This window comes from Sceloporus occidentalis, unplaced genomic scaffold (genome assembly GCF_023333645.1).
Source record: "Sceloporus occidentalis isolate IW3139 unplaced genomic scaffold, rSceOcc1.0.p SCAF_22, whole genome shotgun sequence".
Lineage (NCBI taxonomy): Eukaryota > Metazoa > Chordata > Lepidosauria > Squamata > Phrynosomatidae > Sceloporus > Sceloporus occidentalis.
In genome coordinates this window covers 8,941,051-8,958,128 of record NW_028317002.1, presented here as the reverse complement: position 1 = coordinate 8,958,128, position 17,078 = coordinate 8,941,051, and the positions used below count along the sequence as shown (strand labels likewise).

Here is a 17,078-nt window from a genome sequence, read left to right as displayed (position 1 = left end):
TTAGTCTATTCTCATGTTATCTTGCACAGCAACATTCTAGTTCTATTTAACAGGACCCAAGGATGTTCACTCCTTTATGTACAATTCAAAAATATAGAAAGTCACCAAGCTTCACCAGGTTGGCTTACTTAATGGAAAGCATAGGAAACACAATGCAGGATAATAATATTAAGTCTACATAGATAAAGGAATGGAGATAGCATGAGATGTAATGTAATGATTATTCTAGACACATTGCTGTCCATATGTGAGTGAACTGCATAAGAAAAGATTAAAAAAGGCTTCTTGTAATAGTTCCCAATGTTCAAATCAGAGCATCTACATGGTTGTTGCCAGGTAGTGAAACAGGGCTAAAGATGATAGCTAGGAAGTGCCTGGGAGAAAAGAAAATGGAGAACATGGATAAAAGGATGGATGTATAACAGGGTCACATAACTGGAAAGAGTGTGGCTAAGTGAAGATTAAGAGGTAAGCAAACCTGAAACAGTTTGGTGACTTTATTATATTTTTGAATGATATATAAGAGTCTGACCAATTAGTGACATGAACCATGAAAAGTGAAAAGGTATTTTGTGACAGTGAAGTACCTTCATGAAAGCCTGAACTAATATCTGTGTGCAGCAAAAGTAATAGTTTCAGCCAACATAGTTGATTGTAATTCTGGAGGACCAAGCTAAGCAGGGTTCAAAATGTACAACTTAAGTAAAGCACTGCATCATTTGAAGATGATGAGTTTCACATTACATTACTTAATGGACATAAGCTAAATCTCCAAAGATGATTTTACCTTTTGAGACAGGAAATACAGCTACCAGTTGAGTATTTCATTAGACAACTTTACCTGTGCTATTTATATTCTCTGGCATTCCCTAAACTTAACTTTAAATGATCACTAAAAAAAACCACATGTTCGGAGAATCCTACAATATGTCCTCCTGGTACCCATAAGCTACATTGTGAAAAAAAACAATCTGTTCTCCCCATGGTTGAGATTGACGTATTTCTGTCTTTCCATATGACCTTCACTGCAATCAAATCATGCTTGCCCAAGAATTCCTTTATGTTCTGTCATTCATTCACGTTCATTCATCTCAACCTCCTAATAGACTGTAAGCTTGCAAGGGCCCTCTTCTGCATCATGTATTAATGTTACTGTCCATTTTGTATATTGTCATTTTTAGTGTTACTGTGACTTTGAAACCGCACTGTGGAATATGTTGGCACTTCATAAAGAAAAGTAATGCCAATGAAATTGCTACCATGATAAGACTTTTTAACCAGAATCAGAATCATCATTCCTAGTACTGATGAATGCCTAAACCCTCCCAAGAATTAATTCTTGATTTTTGCCAGGAAATCTTGCCATTTGACACAAATGCAGGACCTGGGTACATTAGTGTGTGCCTGGGTGTGTGTTAGTGTATGGTTGTCTTAGTGTGAGTGGTTGTGTTAGTGTGTGTTTGTCTGTGTAAGCGTATGGGGTGTTTTCTAGTGTAAGTAACTGGGTGTTTGTGTTATGCCTGAGTATGCATGGAAGTATGAGTGTCTGTTAGTGTGAGTGACCTTCCTGAGGTGGGGTTTGGATCTCCCCTTGTGGAACAGTGCCTTTGAAGCAACCAATTACATTGCAATAGATAAAGATCAATAGTAGTAACTATAACAAAGAATGATGAATTGCTTAGGAAATTATGGAATGTGAAATGAAATATTCATCCATGTGACATTATGTTTTATAGATAGGAACTGTACAGACTAGGTGGGTCTTCTAGATTATATCTATTGTAAATGTCTTTATATATTGTAAATGTCTTTATATCTCAGTATTACTATTATGCAGTCAACAGACTGAAAAAACAAAATGTGTTATCTTTGACAAGTTAGTATATTGTAACTTTTTATAAAATAAACACAATAATATCAGAATGTGTAAGATAATATTTTCTATGAGTGAAGGAAACAAATGTGATACATTTAACTATTTTTATTTGCAGATACACAGTAAATCAGAGCAAATAAATATGAACCGTTGAAATATAAAGAATGTAAGCAAATTAACACAGAAAGACAGTGCTTCAAAATAACCCAGTTATTAGAACTTTTATTGAATACTCCATTTGAGACACCTATAGGAGTTTGTTGGCTGTTGGGGAGGTCTTGATTGTCAATAAAAGTTAACCCTCAGTTAACCCTCAGAGTGCTAGCTACATACATGGTACAGAGGAGGCACACCACTGTGGGACAGTCTATTGTCATTCCTCTAAATAAAACACAGACATCAAAATTGATTTAATACTTTTAATTTCACTATGGATCAATAATTGGCCAACTATGTAACCCATTGTGACACTCCACAATATGTCATTACATTGTGTTTGCTTGTTGATAATATAAGCAACGTTCTGCTTTGAGCGCAAAATTTGGCCCAAAACGAGTCACGTAACCAATTATTAAAATAACACGATATAACCAACATATACTGTAAACCAACCAACCCTGGTTTAGGCGTAGTGCTTCAACACTTTCTACACTGAAGCCATTGGCATCCTCTCCTGTATAGGGTCTCCGCCAAACTAGTCTGCCTAGGCCAGAATAAACCATTGTTTAGCATTGTTCAGTGCCCAGTTCCCACACCTAATTAAAAATAAGTTTTATTATTGGCTTTCCCACCAATATTTAGCTAAATGTCAAGTTATCTATTAAAAACATCTCTAGCAAGTTTCCAAACCTTTCTTAGATCGATAGGGGATGTTTATTTACTCCTACCTGCTCAAATCTTAAATCCATACCGGTGAAACATAATGCACTGCCAGATTAATAATATACATTGATATTTGTTTGTGAATTAAACATTTATGTATTTAAATCACCATTTTTGTGGTAAACAGAAAACTAACTACCAGGGCGGACTGAATATCAATATACTTTGTGTAAAAAACACATAGAAACACTGTCAGAAATATTGTGCGTCATGTAGTTAAATAAAAACATCCCTCAAATGTCTACCTGCCATATAAACATGCATATGGAGGCCTATAGAAGTTTATAGGAAATGTCCACCCAGTAACAGCTGGTAGACTGCATTTATAATGCATATTTTGTATTTTATAAATATAAATTACTGACCTCAAGTGTTTAAGTGCGTTAGACTTATAATTTTACCATTTATTGACATCTGAACAGTTAAGAGTTATGTTTGTAGTGTGTCTAATTAAAAGAAGGTAACTTGACACTAGACTGGTTTTTACTCAATCAAATTATTAGACTCACAATTTATTGACTATCTTTAATAGAAGGAAAAGAAGTAGCTGCTGCAGGTCCAGTCCACCTTTAGGGATCCAGCTGGCCAGATCTCTTAAAGGCTGTGCTGTATATTTCTAGGTGTAACCCTAATGCGACAGCAGATAACATTTAATGCACAGGCTGGGGATTATTCCCTTTCTAGCTATCTGATATTGTGCACGTTTGCTACATCAGTATCTTGCATAAAGGAGGGTTAAAGGGAGTGATCACTGTGGGTTGTTGTGGCACCTTGATTTAGAGCAGGATGCTGACAGCATATACAACTAGACTGAGGGAGCTCACCAGAAGTACTTTTGGTATTATCATTAAGAACATTCATATAAAGTAAGTACAGGTTGTCCTACATATGTTTAGGATTCTGAATTTTATTTGTGACAACAGCAGAATCTATGCATAATAAATAATAGGCTAATATCACACTATGTAGGAAATACTTCCTAAGAGTCTATGGCAGGTGTGTCCAAGTTTTTCCTGCAGTGGGCCACTTCATCGGAAATGTATGTGTGCATGGGCCTAACTCATTTTTCACTGAGAGAAAATATGGCCTTTTAGCTTTATAATGCATATTAATACAGGGTTAATTTGGCAATACTGAAAAAAGCAGTGGGAACGTTTTTATGATCAACTTTTATATGTCATTCTCTCAATACTAAATTACTTAAACAGTAAAACAAAGTCAGTCCAAAAACAATTTAAAACAAGTTTAGCCAAATAAAACTGCACAAGGCTGGAGAACACTGCGGGTACAAGCTGGATTTAACCTGGCTGATGCACACTGGAGGCAGGGCCATTTTGGTGCCCATTTTATGGAAATAAATAAAATAGACAGAATCTTAATGCATCGGCATCGATGTATACTGGATAAAGATGACATCAGTACTTGGCAGATAATATAGGATAGAATCTTATGTGATGGGACTGAGAGTAATCAGTATACTAAAACAGTCATCATACATGGGACGCCTGAAGCCACAATTTAGTGCCACTAATCTTTTTTTATAAAATATGCAGATTGAAACAGAGTAAATAACACAAAACCTTTACTTTTCCTCTCACTGATTTCTGGGCCAAGAAGAAATCTTTTTTGTCCCCTGAAGTGACTACAAATTCAGGAGGGTGTTTTACCTCTGGATAAGTAAAAATTAAATGGTTTTATTTATTCCTGCAGTAATTAAAGTGCCAGGAAACAGACAAATACACACCAGGACAGGCTCTGCCACACCGACCCCCAAACACACACACCAGGACAGGCTCTGCCAAACCGACGCCCAAACACACATACACCAGGACAGGCTCTGCCACACCGACACCCAAACATATACACACACACACACCAGGACAGGCTCTGCCATACCGACACCCGCATTAGGACGGGTTAGGCTACACAAAGCAAAAAAATGCTTTCCACACTGGTTTGTTGTTTGTGTGTTTTCCCCCTTGTGTATTTATGCCCCAGCCAGCACCCCTTTAGTTGTAATGTTTCCCCCCCCCACCCTTGTGTATTGCCCAATGTGTATTTGTGGGCAGCCGAAGGCCGTTTAGTTTAGACTTAGGGCGACCTGGGAGGCAATTGACCCCCGGCCCAGCCTGCCCCTCACACTCACGAGTGAACTGTTCTTCTTCTTCTTCATTATTAAACCTGTTGCCACTGAAATCAACAGGACAAATATTTGCTCACGCTTATGGAGTTCGTATTAGATGTGGCTAGCGGTAAGTATGTGCAGTAGCAAGCTAGAGACTGGCCAATCAAAAAAATATATACTTTATTTTCTGACACATGTTAAAGCAGCAATTGCTTCTCAGCTAATTATGCACTCTGATAAATCAAATAATCTTTAAATAATATATTGTGGATCAGCTTAATGAAAAAACACTATGTAAAGGACAAAGGACAAAATTTGGAAAAATGTTGCTTAGAAGACAAGAATTTGTTTTTGTAATTTTTTTTTTTTAGAATCACTGAAAACAGGATACGGTGCCAAATAATTTGCATTGTAAATGCAACACACAGCAGAGAAAAAGAGCCTTTTTTGTTGAGAAACCATCAGTATGCACAAAAGCAGCATTATGATGCCCAGCTGATTAGCATGAAAATGAAAAGGGTTAAAAAGAAAAAGCACTTTGAAAACCGTTATTAGAGCACTGATGAAATTTGATCATTTATGTGCTGTGTTGATTCCCAATATTTATTTAGATTATAAAATCTAGTGATATACAATCAGCACTTTTAATTGCTGTTGTCAGTGACATTGGTTTTGGGCTGTATTATAAATAACTTTTAATTAACATTCCAAGAGATTTGCTTCAGAAAAATAAAATTGTACATGACTGCAGAATATGATGGTGCTATGTAAATCAATACATAACAGTACTGCCAATGCCTCCTTTATACATTGTTGCAAAATAGATCTTCATTTAAGGTATACTTGTTATATCCTGTAACCCATTGTACCCCACAGTAGAATATGATAGCGCTATGCAAAACAATAAATACCGTATTGTCTCGAATATAGGCCGCACTCGATTGTAGGCCGCACCCTTACAGTTTGGTGCTATTTTGAAGAAAAAAACACATTTGTGGAATAGTAAAACAGTATTTTATCTAATGATCAGGAATACATGTATTTTAACATCTTTCGTATCTATCAGTTTGTCAGCATATGTTAAATACAAACAGAAAACCAATAGGCATTTTAAGGTCCCCTCCCCTTAATTCATAATGCACCTTACTTAGAGATTTGCCCCTCTGCCCCAGATATGCTTTATAACCCCTGATATGCCACTCTGCCCCCCAGATATGCCACTCTGCCCCTCATATGCTTTATGCCCCCTAGAAATGCCCACCTACACCCCAGATATGCTTTATGCACCCTAGAAATGCCCACCTGCCCCCTAGAAATGCCCACCTGCCCCCCCCAGATATGTTTTATGCAAGTGTCACTCTGCCCCTCTGATATCCCACTCTGCTTCCTAGAATCCCCCCCCCCCGACTTACCAATGCACCACCAGACTCCATGGTGCCTACCGGGGCCGGCCGGTTAACATCTGCGCGATACACGTAGACAACCTCCGCTGCCGGCACTTCCGCCAGGGCTTCTATGGAGGACAACAGGAAGGTTATGTCACGCCGGTGCTCCACCATAGAAGCCCTGGCGGAAGTTCCGGCAGCAGAGGTTGTCTACGCACATTGCGCAGATGTCCATGGCTGATGGACAGGAGGATCCAGGTCCCCTGCAGCACTGCGGGGGATCTGGATCCTAACCTTGCTGCTTACCCGCAGCAGGGCTAAATGAAAAAGAAAAAAAACACCTGTATACAAAATAACTACCTAAACAGAAAGCAAGTAATCAATCCATACCTCCCAAAAGTCTTCAGGGGACAGTTACTATTTTCACCCACTTCTTCTGGGTACACCTACCAACACAAGTGTCCTAATTTGGTAATCCATTCGCAATATATCATTTCCATAGTCTATGTCTTTAAGAAAAGCACAATACACCAAACCAATACTACATGGTTTCTTTAAGTTAGAAACATGCTTCAGAATATGTATTCACATTTTTGGTCAAAGTTATGTATAATTATATTCTGTATGCTCTGTGGGTGAGGTCACCACAATCAGTCCTGTATCAGTCAAGTGATTGTTAGCTACAGGGCAAAGGTAGTCCTTTCATTAGACATGTGGACCCTGCAGGACAACTCTGACACACACTTATTGATCCACTTGTGGATTAATAGTGGATGGACATTGAGAAGTTCTGCTTTAGAATATCTGTCGTTAGGGAGTGAAATAAATGTTGTCTTGCCATCTTTGCAAGGTGATCCTGACCAAACGTCCATGAGCGAGAGAGATCGACAAATCTGGTTATCAATACAAAACCATGTGAAATTGATGCTGCAATTCTATCAATATTTCATATCAGAGCTGTCATGTATCTAAGTATATCTGCCCAATAAAATCAAGTTGCAAGATAGAAAATGAAGATATAAACTGACATGATAACCACATCCTGTAATCTCAAAGTAAGAAGCTTGTATACGTTGTTAAGATATTTGCAATTACCCTATGAATTGATGAGAAGTCAATAAGTAGAAAGCTTGACTATTTTAAAAATGAACATTTGTCAGTGCTCTGATCTATAATTCTATAATCTACAGTAAAGAAATAATATCATATACAAATTTAAAATGCACATGTATGTGAATATCCATGTTACTATTTTGGAAATATGCAACACTGCATGATCACATGCATTTAAATAAAAAGCATTTAAATGAAATTTCCATTTGTAGTCCTTGTTAGGATGCAATGTAAACTAAGAAAAGATAATCCCTGGCAAATATTTCCCATTTTTTTTAATGTATTGTACACATTAGTCTCAGGTTCAGTCACGCATTATTCTGCATGTTCCAGTAACAAACTCTTTCTCCACTGCATACAAAGGCATGCCCCTGTATGTCTAATCCTCCAAGCAGTGTTATACATTACCCAAGGCCAACAGAGAACAAATGCTTCTATTGGGAGAAGCAAATAGAAAATAATCCTATTTAGCAGTTTATTATTGTTAGAATGGTAATTGCTTTTTAATTCACAAAGCCTGCGTGCAATCTTTGAAGACAAACACTAGAAATAAATAGGACCATATTCAAACAGCACTCAGAGTAGCTATTATGGTACTTTCAAGTACTAATAATTACTAGTAGTAATAATTTGGTTCTGCCTCTCTTTTGGTCCTCTTATAATAAGCTTATCTTGCCTAGGTTTTCTAACCATATGGCATTACCTGTTTGGCGTTTAATTCGCCTGTGATTTTTCTGTTCTCTCATTTTTATTTTCTAATATCACCCCATTCCCTCACTTATTTAATTTGGCGTTTTGCCAGTCTCCATTTTTTTGAGCCATTCCTATCTCTTAAACTACCCTTTTTACAATAGCCCTGCTTCCCCCTCAGCAAAAAAAAGATGTTTGGCTAATAATTAATGTCTCAAGATCATCTCCTTCCCTTGGAAAAGACATCCATTCACTGCACACTGCATTCAATATTTCAATGGGTAGTAAACCTGGGGTATCTATCTCAAAATTATGGCAATTTATACACAGCAACTATGGGACAAATTGGTAAAAGTAATACAGTCACTATAGCAGCTAATAGTATGAGCCTACTGACAGTACCTGGGAACTGTCTGGTTCCGGCTAACGTGACGGTGGGTGGTCCTGCTGACTCAGGCGGTCTTGCAGATGTTGTGAGGCAGACCCGCTGATGTTGCGGGACGTTCCTGCTGACATCGTAGACCCAAAGCTGTATCCTGGCCTAGGCTGACTAGGCCTAAAGGCAGCATTTTACAGGAGGCGGCATAAATAGTTGCCCCACCTAGAGCCAATGCCTACAAGGGTCCTGTAAAGCAAGGTTATATGACCCCACGGTTAACAGGGTACATACAGTCATACATGCATACTCCTGCCTTCCCCTCTCCCTCCTTCCCTCACCTCAATTCCTCACTTAGCCCCTTACCTCAACCACAGCTTACCCTCTACCACTGTGCACAAGATGATGCTGGCTAAGTCTCTGACTTGTTCTCCAACGTCAGTGGAGAGCAAGGAATATATATAGCCAATGCTTTTGTGAATTAGCAACCACAGCTAGTCGAGCCATCACCTGGACAGTTTTTCACCTTCATCTGGGGCTTCAAAATGGAACTAAAATGCGCATTTGTATACAAGAACCCTTCCAAGGGTGGCACATGAGTGTCTGATATACTAAGCTTGCTGAGCACATCTTTTGTGTTAACTGTGTGCGTGGGACTCGGAAAGACGCTACAAAGGTTCTGCCAAAAACTCATTGTCTTGCTTTTACTTGCTTCCCCTCTGAAGGAGCCAGAAATTGGACAAGTGGGACAGCTCCGTCCCTTACAACTGGCACACATCCTGGTTTTAGCAGAATGTTACCAAGTTTGTGAAGGAACACCAACTGGAGAGAGTAAAAGTAGCCATGTGGTCCCCTAGGGTGATCTATAGGCTCCAAATAAAAAATGAAATAGGTTCCAGGACTTCCCAATGCCACAACAGCGGACTGTCTGGTATTGAGCAGGCTGACCTATAAACACAATGATATGACATGGCTGTTCAGGGAGGCCTCCCCTTAAGGATATTTATGTATGGGACTGGGCAGCTTCAGACACTGCCCACAGTGTATCTTATGGGAAGCCACTTTACTAAACAGTCCTTTTGCACAGGCGTTGTTGAGAACCTTGGAAAACGAGCTCAATGGAGAAAAAGTTCCTCTCCTATCATTAAGTTTTGTATTGATTCTTTCCAGGAACTCAAACAGAAGATGCCGTAAAAAAAAGCTTGGTGCGTAATGTGTTGTCTTAAGGAACCACCTGATCCTGGGTAGGGAACCGAGACACAGGCTGATCCTCGGCTTGCTCAGAGACTACTCTATCATTGATAGCTTTAAGGAGTTATAATCCCCAGTCCCCACTCTCCTGATCCGCCCTGCCCTTGGACTGTTATCATACCCCTTCCCACCTCACCCCCCATCCTCAGGTGTTATTCTTGCTGCAAAACCCCTATTTATGTACCCCTCTAACTGTTAAATGTGTTATTTTAATTGTATGATGTGATTACTGTCATTTATTTTGCATGATTTTAGCTTTTAGGTGTACAGTTGTTTTTTGACACTATATGGATGCTATCACCGTATGTACTACATACTACAAGCTACCAATGTTCGTGTTCTTCGCTGCGTCACAGTTTACCTTGTAGGTAATATATGAATAATAAACTTAATCAAGCAATCCTTTCAAGCACCCAAGATACAGTAATGTGCATCTATATAATACACATTATGAGCTGATAAGATAAAGGCTTTTTGTTTTAAAATGTCGAATCATGCATGTAATGTACAATACAAATAACACTGGGGAATGAATAAGGTTGACAAATTAAAATAGACACCCTTTGCATTTTTACAGAAATCTGACAAAATGACACTTAGTCCCAATGCCTAATGTATTCAATCACGTAAGAGAGTGCCACTAGAAGACGAGACTATATTTCCATGAATATTCTAAACTAACCAAAAGGTAGCTCTTTAGATATTGTCAAACACATCCGTCTCTTTGGACAAAGGCTTACAGAGAATGATGGGAGTTGTAGTTCAGCAACAAACGGATGCTTAGCAGTGGGCTATCCCTATTATTTAAAGTGTTACTAAACTTTATTTAATATGTTGCTTTTGTGTCTTCTGGCTGTCATTGATAACTGTGAAGCTAAATTATTCCATTCACTGTGCAAAAGTGCTGTGAATGTTAATGTCCTTTTTCCAAACACTTGTGCAGCATATGCGACCTCTATGGGTAAAGTGAAGCTATTACAGATCCACATTTACTCTGCATCCACCATAAGGGTATATTAAAGGTAACATTTCAGGAAAGCGTTGGCTCATTTCATTTATAAATGATTGTGCCAGAAGGACATTTGCATTACATTAAATTCAAATAACATTAAAATGTAATCACTTTTTTTTTATTTTGTGGTGGCACAGATCAGAGTCTTGTGATAACATCAAAAAATTTTATTAAGTGGATGGCCATATGGGCCATGTGGTTAAAATTTTAAAGCAACAGTTCAATAAGCTCAGAAAATGTGGCAGGATGATAAACATGGTATCCCCTTTGATTTTCCAGAGAAACACAATTTACATTAACAGTCATAGTATACAGTCCTAAATGGTTACTTACGTATCTGCCCCAGTAGCAGACAAGCTACTATGGTAGTGGTATCCATAGGGTCATCAACAATTTCATACTGTTCCAAACAATTCCTCTTAATGGAATAGGTCTCCCTACAGACCAAAGGCCACCCAGGACAAAATACTTTGCATATGAATATTATTTCATAATTTGACTGTTGATTTACAAAATTAAAATGGAACTAACAAAGTAAAGAATGTATTAGAAATATATAATGTAGTACTAATATTTTAATAGAATTCAATATGGAATGCACTAATTCAACCCACTTGTTTGTGTAGTAACCCGTAGTGGCAACACATCATACCCAGAGAATAAATGATTCCTAGGAAATTTGTGGCTTATGTCAGATATGCTTTTCCAAACACTAGATTTGGTAACTAAAGAAGTTGAGTTTACCAGTCATGCGTAACATAAAGCATAAAGTAAATTTCATTTTTAGGTTTGGGAACAAAACTGGAGAAAATGGAATCTGACATCCTATGACCTTTTAAAATTCCCATAACTTAATGTATTATACTGCAGAGGTTTATGGGATATTTTTTAACTGTAAAATATTAAACTGACCGAACAATTCAGACATAGGTATATAAATATATTTTTACATAGCTCTGCCAAATAGCCCAATGTAAATCCATCAACCAACTGTAGGTAAATCCTGTTCTGGTCTGAATTAAGATTATTGCCTGCCACATACTGTACTGTAAGATATATTATATTGTTTTTACATTACAAAACATGCTACTTCTAGAATGCCATAGCATTATTACAAAAGAGAGAGAAAACTGAATATTCAAAATTGCCAGTAATAAAAATGGGACAGCTTAGTGTCCTATGCAGCCACACCAACAAAGAATGCATATTTAAATACCTTGTAATTCAGTCAAACATAAGCAAATATTACCGTATTGGCCCAAATATAGGCCGCACTTTTTCCCCCCACTTTAGGTCTTTAAAGTGAAGGTGTGGCCTATATTCGGGGCTTAGCGCAGGGATGCGCAGTTTGTGTCGCCCGATGCCCGGGACATGCCGTTCCGGGCGCCTGGTGGGTGTATCAGGGGGGCAGAGTGACACTTGCATAAAGGGGGGGCAGGTGGGCATTTCTAGGAGGCATAAAGCATATCTGGGGGGTCAGAGTGGCATAGCTGGGAGCATAAAGCATATCAGTGGTTATAAAGCATATTAGGGGCAGAGTGGCATATCTGGGGGCAGAGTGGCATATCAAGGGTTATAAAGCATATCTGGGGGCAGTGTGGCATATCAGGGGGCAGAGGGGCATATCTAAGTAAGGTGTATATCTAAGTAAGGTGTATAATGCACCTAAGTAAGGTGCATTATGAATTAAGGGGGGGGACCTTAAAATGGCTATTGGTTTTCTGTTTGTATATAACATATGCGGACTAACTGATAGATACCAAAGATGTTAAAATACATGTATTCCTGATCGTTAGATAAAATACTGTTTTACCATTCCACTAATGTGTATTTTTTTCTTTAAAAAATTTTTTTTCTTTAAAATAGCACCAAACTTTAAGGGTGCAGCCTATATTCGAGCCAATACGGTAATACCCATACAACTGACTGTAAACAGTATTACTTGTTTTGCTTTTGTTAGGCGGCATACCCACAGAACTTATTAGGAAAAAAAAAAAATTTTTTAACAAATTTGTAATTTCTAATGACTTTTACTGTCAGACTCCAATTTACAGACAAATCCTTACCTTTATTTTCCACATGAAGTTAATGTATATATTACTCTGTGTTTCAGATACTTAAAACCAGATGAAGATAAAAAATCTAAACACAAGACAGCTGTGAAAAAGAAGACTTTAAATCCAGAGTTCAATGAGGTAACCATAAGCTTGGGATGGGACTTAATTTATACAGTGGATGTCATATTTAATTTAGCCAAATGTAATATTTCATATGATGTGGTCTATCTGGGCACATCTCTGCTCATCTGACAACAGCTGTGAGTGATATATAAAAGCATGTCTGCCTGTTGAATAGCTCTTAAACCAGAGTAAGTCCAGAGGAAGATTAAAATATGAAAGACAAAAACAAAGGTTGGAATACAGCACTCAGTTGTGAGATGGTGCACAAGCCAGGGTACCACCAAGTCCTTCAATAAATCCAAAATAAAGAAGCAGAGGCTCAGCACTCAAATGCTTGAGAAAGACCTGTGTGTCCAAACATTGCCTGGGTGAAATAAACTCACCTTACCATTTGAGTGCTGAGCCTCTGCTTCTTTATTTAAGATATGAAAGAGTGATTGGATCAGCCCATAAGTTCAGCAGGGTCCACCACAATGATCACCCTGTCTGTACTCTGTAGTGTCCCAAAGGGCATTGGAACCATCTGGTAGAAGTCTCATGATTACATCCTAGAGTAAAAGGGTATTTATCCATTGTTTGAAAAGATGAGCTGTAGGTCAGTTGAACTATGTGAAAGGAAAGATCTACACTATCAAAGGTAGGAAGATGTGCTTCAGTTTAGAACACACGTAATCAAGCGCTACAATCCCTGTGCAAAATAAACATATTTCTTTCAATGTGAAACAATACAAAAAAAGTAATGATCAGTGTCTTCCATTTGCATTTATATTATTTTCATATAATCATATTTTCGTTAATTTTATCATTTAGGAATTTTGCTATGAAATAAAACACAGTGACCTTGCAAAAAAAACTTTAGAAGTTACAGTCTGGGATTATGATATAGGAAAATCAAATGATTTTATAGGTAAGTGTAAAACATTGTGATAACTTCCTTCTACCATATAATGTTAACTCACAATCTCTATGTGTTATTCTACTTGTTTTTGTCTCTTGTTACTTTAATTTGTGCCATAAATAGAAGCCTCCGTGGAATACTGCTACTACTACTCCCTAAAAAAGATGGTTGGACAACATGTGTGTTGTGGTTTACAGGAACTGGTGTTCAAGAATCTGTATATCTCTATATTAGAGTTGTGCAAATTTTACATTTGGAAACTAAATTCGTTGTCACTCACCACTTTTCACTCTCTCATGCAATCTCACACTATCACTCAGGTTGTCTGACACTCTCTCACTGAATGTCTCTCTGCCTTCTCCGCGGACCTCTTCTGCATCCCTGTCTTCTTGCTGGGCAGCTCAGCTTTTCCCTTGCATCTTCTTGTTTTTATATCTTCTTATTGAATCTTCTATTCCAAAAATGTGTTCCTTGGCGTCCTAGTGAACCACCCCTAAAGGCCAGGGCCTCCAGGTCCACCCTCTGTCCCGATTGGATTGGCAACGTTGGAGAGACTGTTCCCGTGGCTCCACCCTTTTGCGGAAGTCCACAGAGACCAGAATAATGAAGATAGATTTGCGGAAAAAAGTGGCAAAAATGCTTTTCTTTCTCAACAAATCTGTCTTCATTATTCTGGCCTCCATATACTGCTCCTCAAATCAGGGAAGAGGTTTTCCCGGAAACTAATTTGATGGGTTAGGTTGTGGGGATATTCTTTATATCATTGATTCTAATCATCATTAGATGCCCAATTTCCTATATGATAGTGTAGCTAATTATTATTATTAATATTATCTTTTATTTTTATAGCTCCAACAATTTACACAGCGCTTCTTACAATACATATATTCAAGGTGTATGACAAGACTAGAATTGACAGACTAAGGCAAACCGATACATTAGGTGGAGAGAGCCCTGCTTGCAAGCTTATAATCTTGAGGTAATGGGGTAAGGACAAACATAAGGAATAGAGAAAGGTGAGAGGTAGTGTGGGGTCTAGCAGCTAAGATGGTATGCTTCTCTGAAGAAGTGAGTTTTGAGATGTTTCTTGAATGTTGGGAGGGAGGGTGAAAGCTAAAGGTTTGGTGGAAGTAGGTCCCAGAAATATGGGGCAGCACAAGTAAAATCTTGTAGACTGAAAAATGAAGAAGTGATAAGTGAGGAGGAGAGCCTTTGCCCATGGGAAGAACATAAAGATTGAGTAGGGGAGTATTTGTTTATAAGGGCAGAAGTGTATGCCGGAGCATGGTTTTTTTAAGTTAGCACCAGGATTTTAAAAGTCGAGACAATAATTCTTGGGTGAAGAATGGGCGGATGCGAGAGATGTTTTTTAGGTGCAATGGACTGCATGTGAGGGATGAAGGAGAGGTTTGAGTCAAGAATGGGCCTGGTTACTAGGAGAGATAGTCGTGTTGTTAATGGTGATAGAGAATTCAGGTAGTGGGATGGAGATGGAAGGAGGGTAGATAATGAGTTCAGTATTAGAAAGATTAAGTTTCAGGTAGCATTTTGACATCCATGAAGAAATAGCAGACAAGCGGTTGGTAATTGATATCATTAATTTCCCATACATATGGTGGTTGATGGTACGTACAACAAAGTCTATTTAAGATTTGCTTGAATGTTTAGTACTTGTGAATTTGACATTGAAACTTATATGTTTTAAGTATTCTTGGTTTTTCCTTTCTCATGCCGTCGTGTCTCTGATAAAATGTTATATTTTTTTTTATATGGAACATTATGGGTTATAGGGAATGTTGAAATCCTTGGGTTTTTCCTTGTGTGGACATGTTCTCCTTGGACAATATAACCGGAAAACTGTTGATGAAAACAGCATAGTCAGATATTTCAGTTCTATACATCAGGCAGACACAAAATTCATAGCTGTGAACATTAGTATTTTACAAGAGTAAGTCTCTTGCTTGTTAAAACTTGCATACTAACAATGGCTCAAATATATGCTAATGTTAAGTTCACATCTTTAAGTTTGCATATGTTTGGAACAAAAAGTCTGATTCCTGTTAAGACTGCTATGTCCTGAGTATATGGTTCATGTTAATTATATGGTCAGTGTATTACAGGAAAATGGGAGGCTTGTATTTATGGCAATAAAGATGGAGATATATGTGCTTTAGAGCTGTAAATGTCTTTTTTCGTTTACTGGTGAGGTAGTCCTTGAGATTTAACAACTATCTTTAGTGGTCCTCAGACATGTTTTCTATTACCTTTTATAATTACATTTACAAAATGTTGAAAGTGATAACATTATTTGTTTGTTTTAAAGGAGGAGTTGTTTTGGGAATAAATGCAAAAGGAGAACGTCTTAAACACTGGTTCGATTGCCTGAAAAACAAAGACAAGAAAATTGAACGTTGGCACACGTTAACGAACGAGCTGCCAGGAGCTGTCCTCAGTGACTGACGTGAATCTCCCATTTCTGTGTTGTGATAGCACAGCTGTGAAGGAACAAGACACAAGTTATGCCTTTGCCTTTACCACAGTTAACAGTTTATAGCGGAAGGAATTGGCAGGAGGACATTTGTTTTCCCCATGGATCGATTTTGTTCCTCATGTTACAGTTGTTCCAATAAGGTTAACAGTCTTCAGACAGTATATGTAAAAGGATAGAAGAATGGTGCACCTTTCAGAGCTATAATACTTACATATATCAGGGTTCATGCCTTGACTTTACAACAACAAAAAATAAAGGTTCAGAACTACCTATTTATAGATAGGTCATCATTGTATTAAGAGTGAGGTCATTCACAGTTATAATACAATATAATAAAATACTTGGTTTTAACTGTAGGCTACCTTTCTCTTAATATGAAACTACTTTATCACATTTTTTTTCTGGAGTGATCAGCAGACTTATACACTGTAGTTATTGGTTCATGTTTTTTTCACATATTCTAGTCATTGCTGAGCTACAATTGCCATCATCTTCAGCCAGGCTATGGTTTATCAACAACTGGCTAAGAGTCATGGGATTTGTAATGCAGCAACACGTGGAGCTAGCACTGAAAGTTTCTGTTTAAGAGTTGTATGTGGCTGGTTGGTTTTGTTGTTGTTCATGTATTCGATTTTTGTATTTTTTTATACTATTGATTATGGAGCTATGTGCAGTTTGCCTTGTGTATGTCTGCAAGACAGGGCATAATCATTTCAAAAGCACTAAGTTAAATGTCAAAAAATGAAGGTAAAAAATGTACTTTTTGTTAAATAAATGTTTTGTTAACGTGGCGGGCAAA

General features: G+C 37.9%; 1 protein-coding gene across 2 annotated transcripts in view; it reads left to right on the top strand.

Moving 5' to 3' along the window:
• The window catches only part of LOC149300973 (double C2-like domain-containing protein beta), a 216,649-nt gene extending 200,401 nt beyond the window's left edge, over nucleotides 1-16,248 (top strand). For both annotated transcript variants that reach the window (XM_089484551.1, XM_089484550.1), the window contains 3 exons: nucleotides 12,824-12,905; nucleotides 13,701-13,797; nucleotides 16,112-16,248. In XM_089484551.1, the coding sequence (XP_089340677.1) occupies nucleotides 12,824-12,905; nucleotides 13,701-13,797; nucleotides 16,112-16,248 (316 nt within the window). The remainder of the gene's footprint in view (nucleotides 1-12,823; nucleotides 12,906-13,700; nucleotides 13,798-16,111) is intronic.
• Nucleotides 16,249-17,078: the final 830 nt, after the last annotated feature.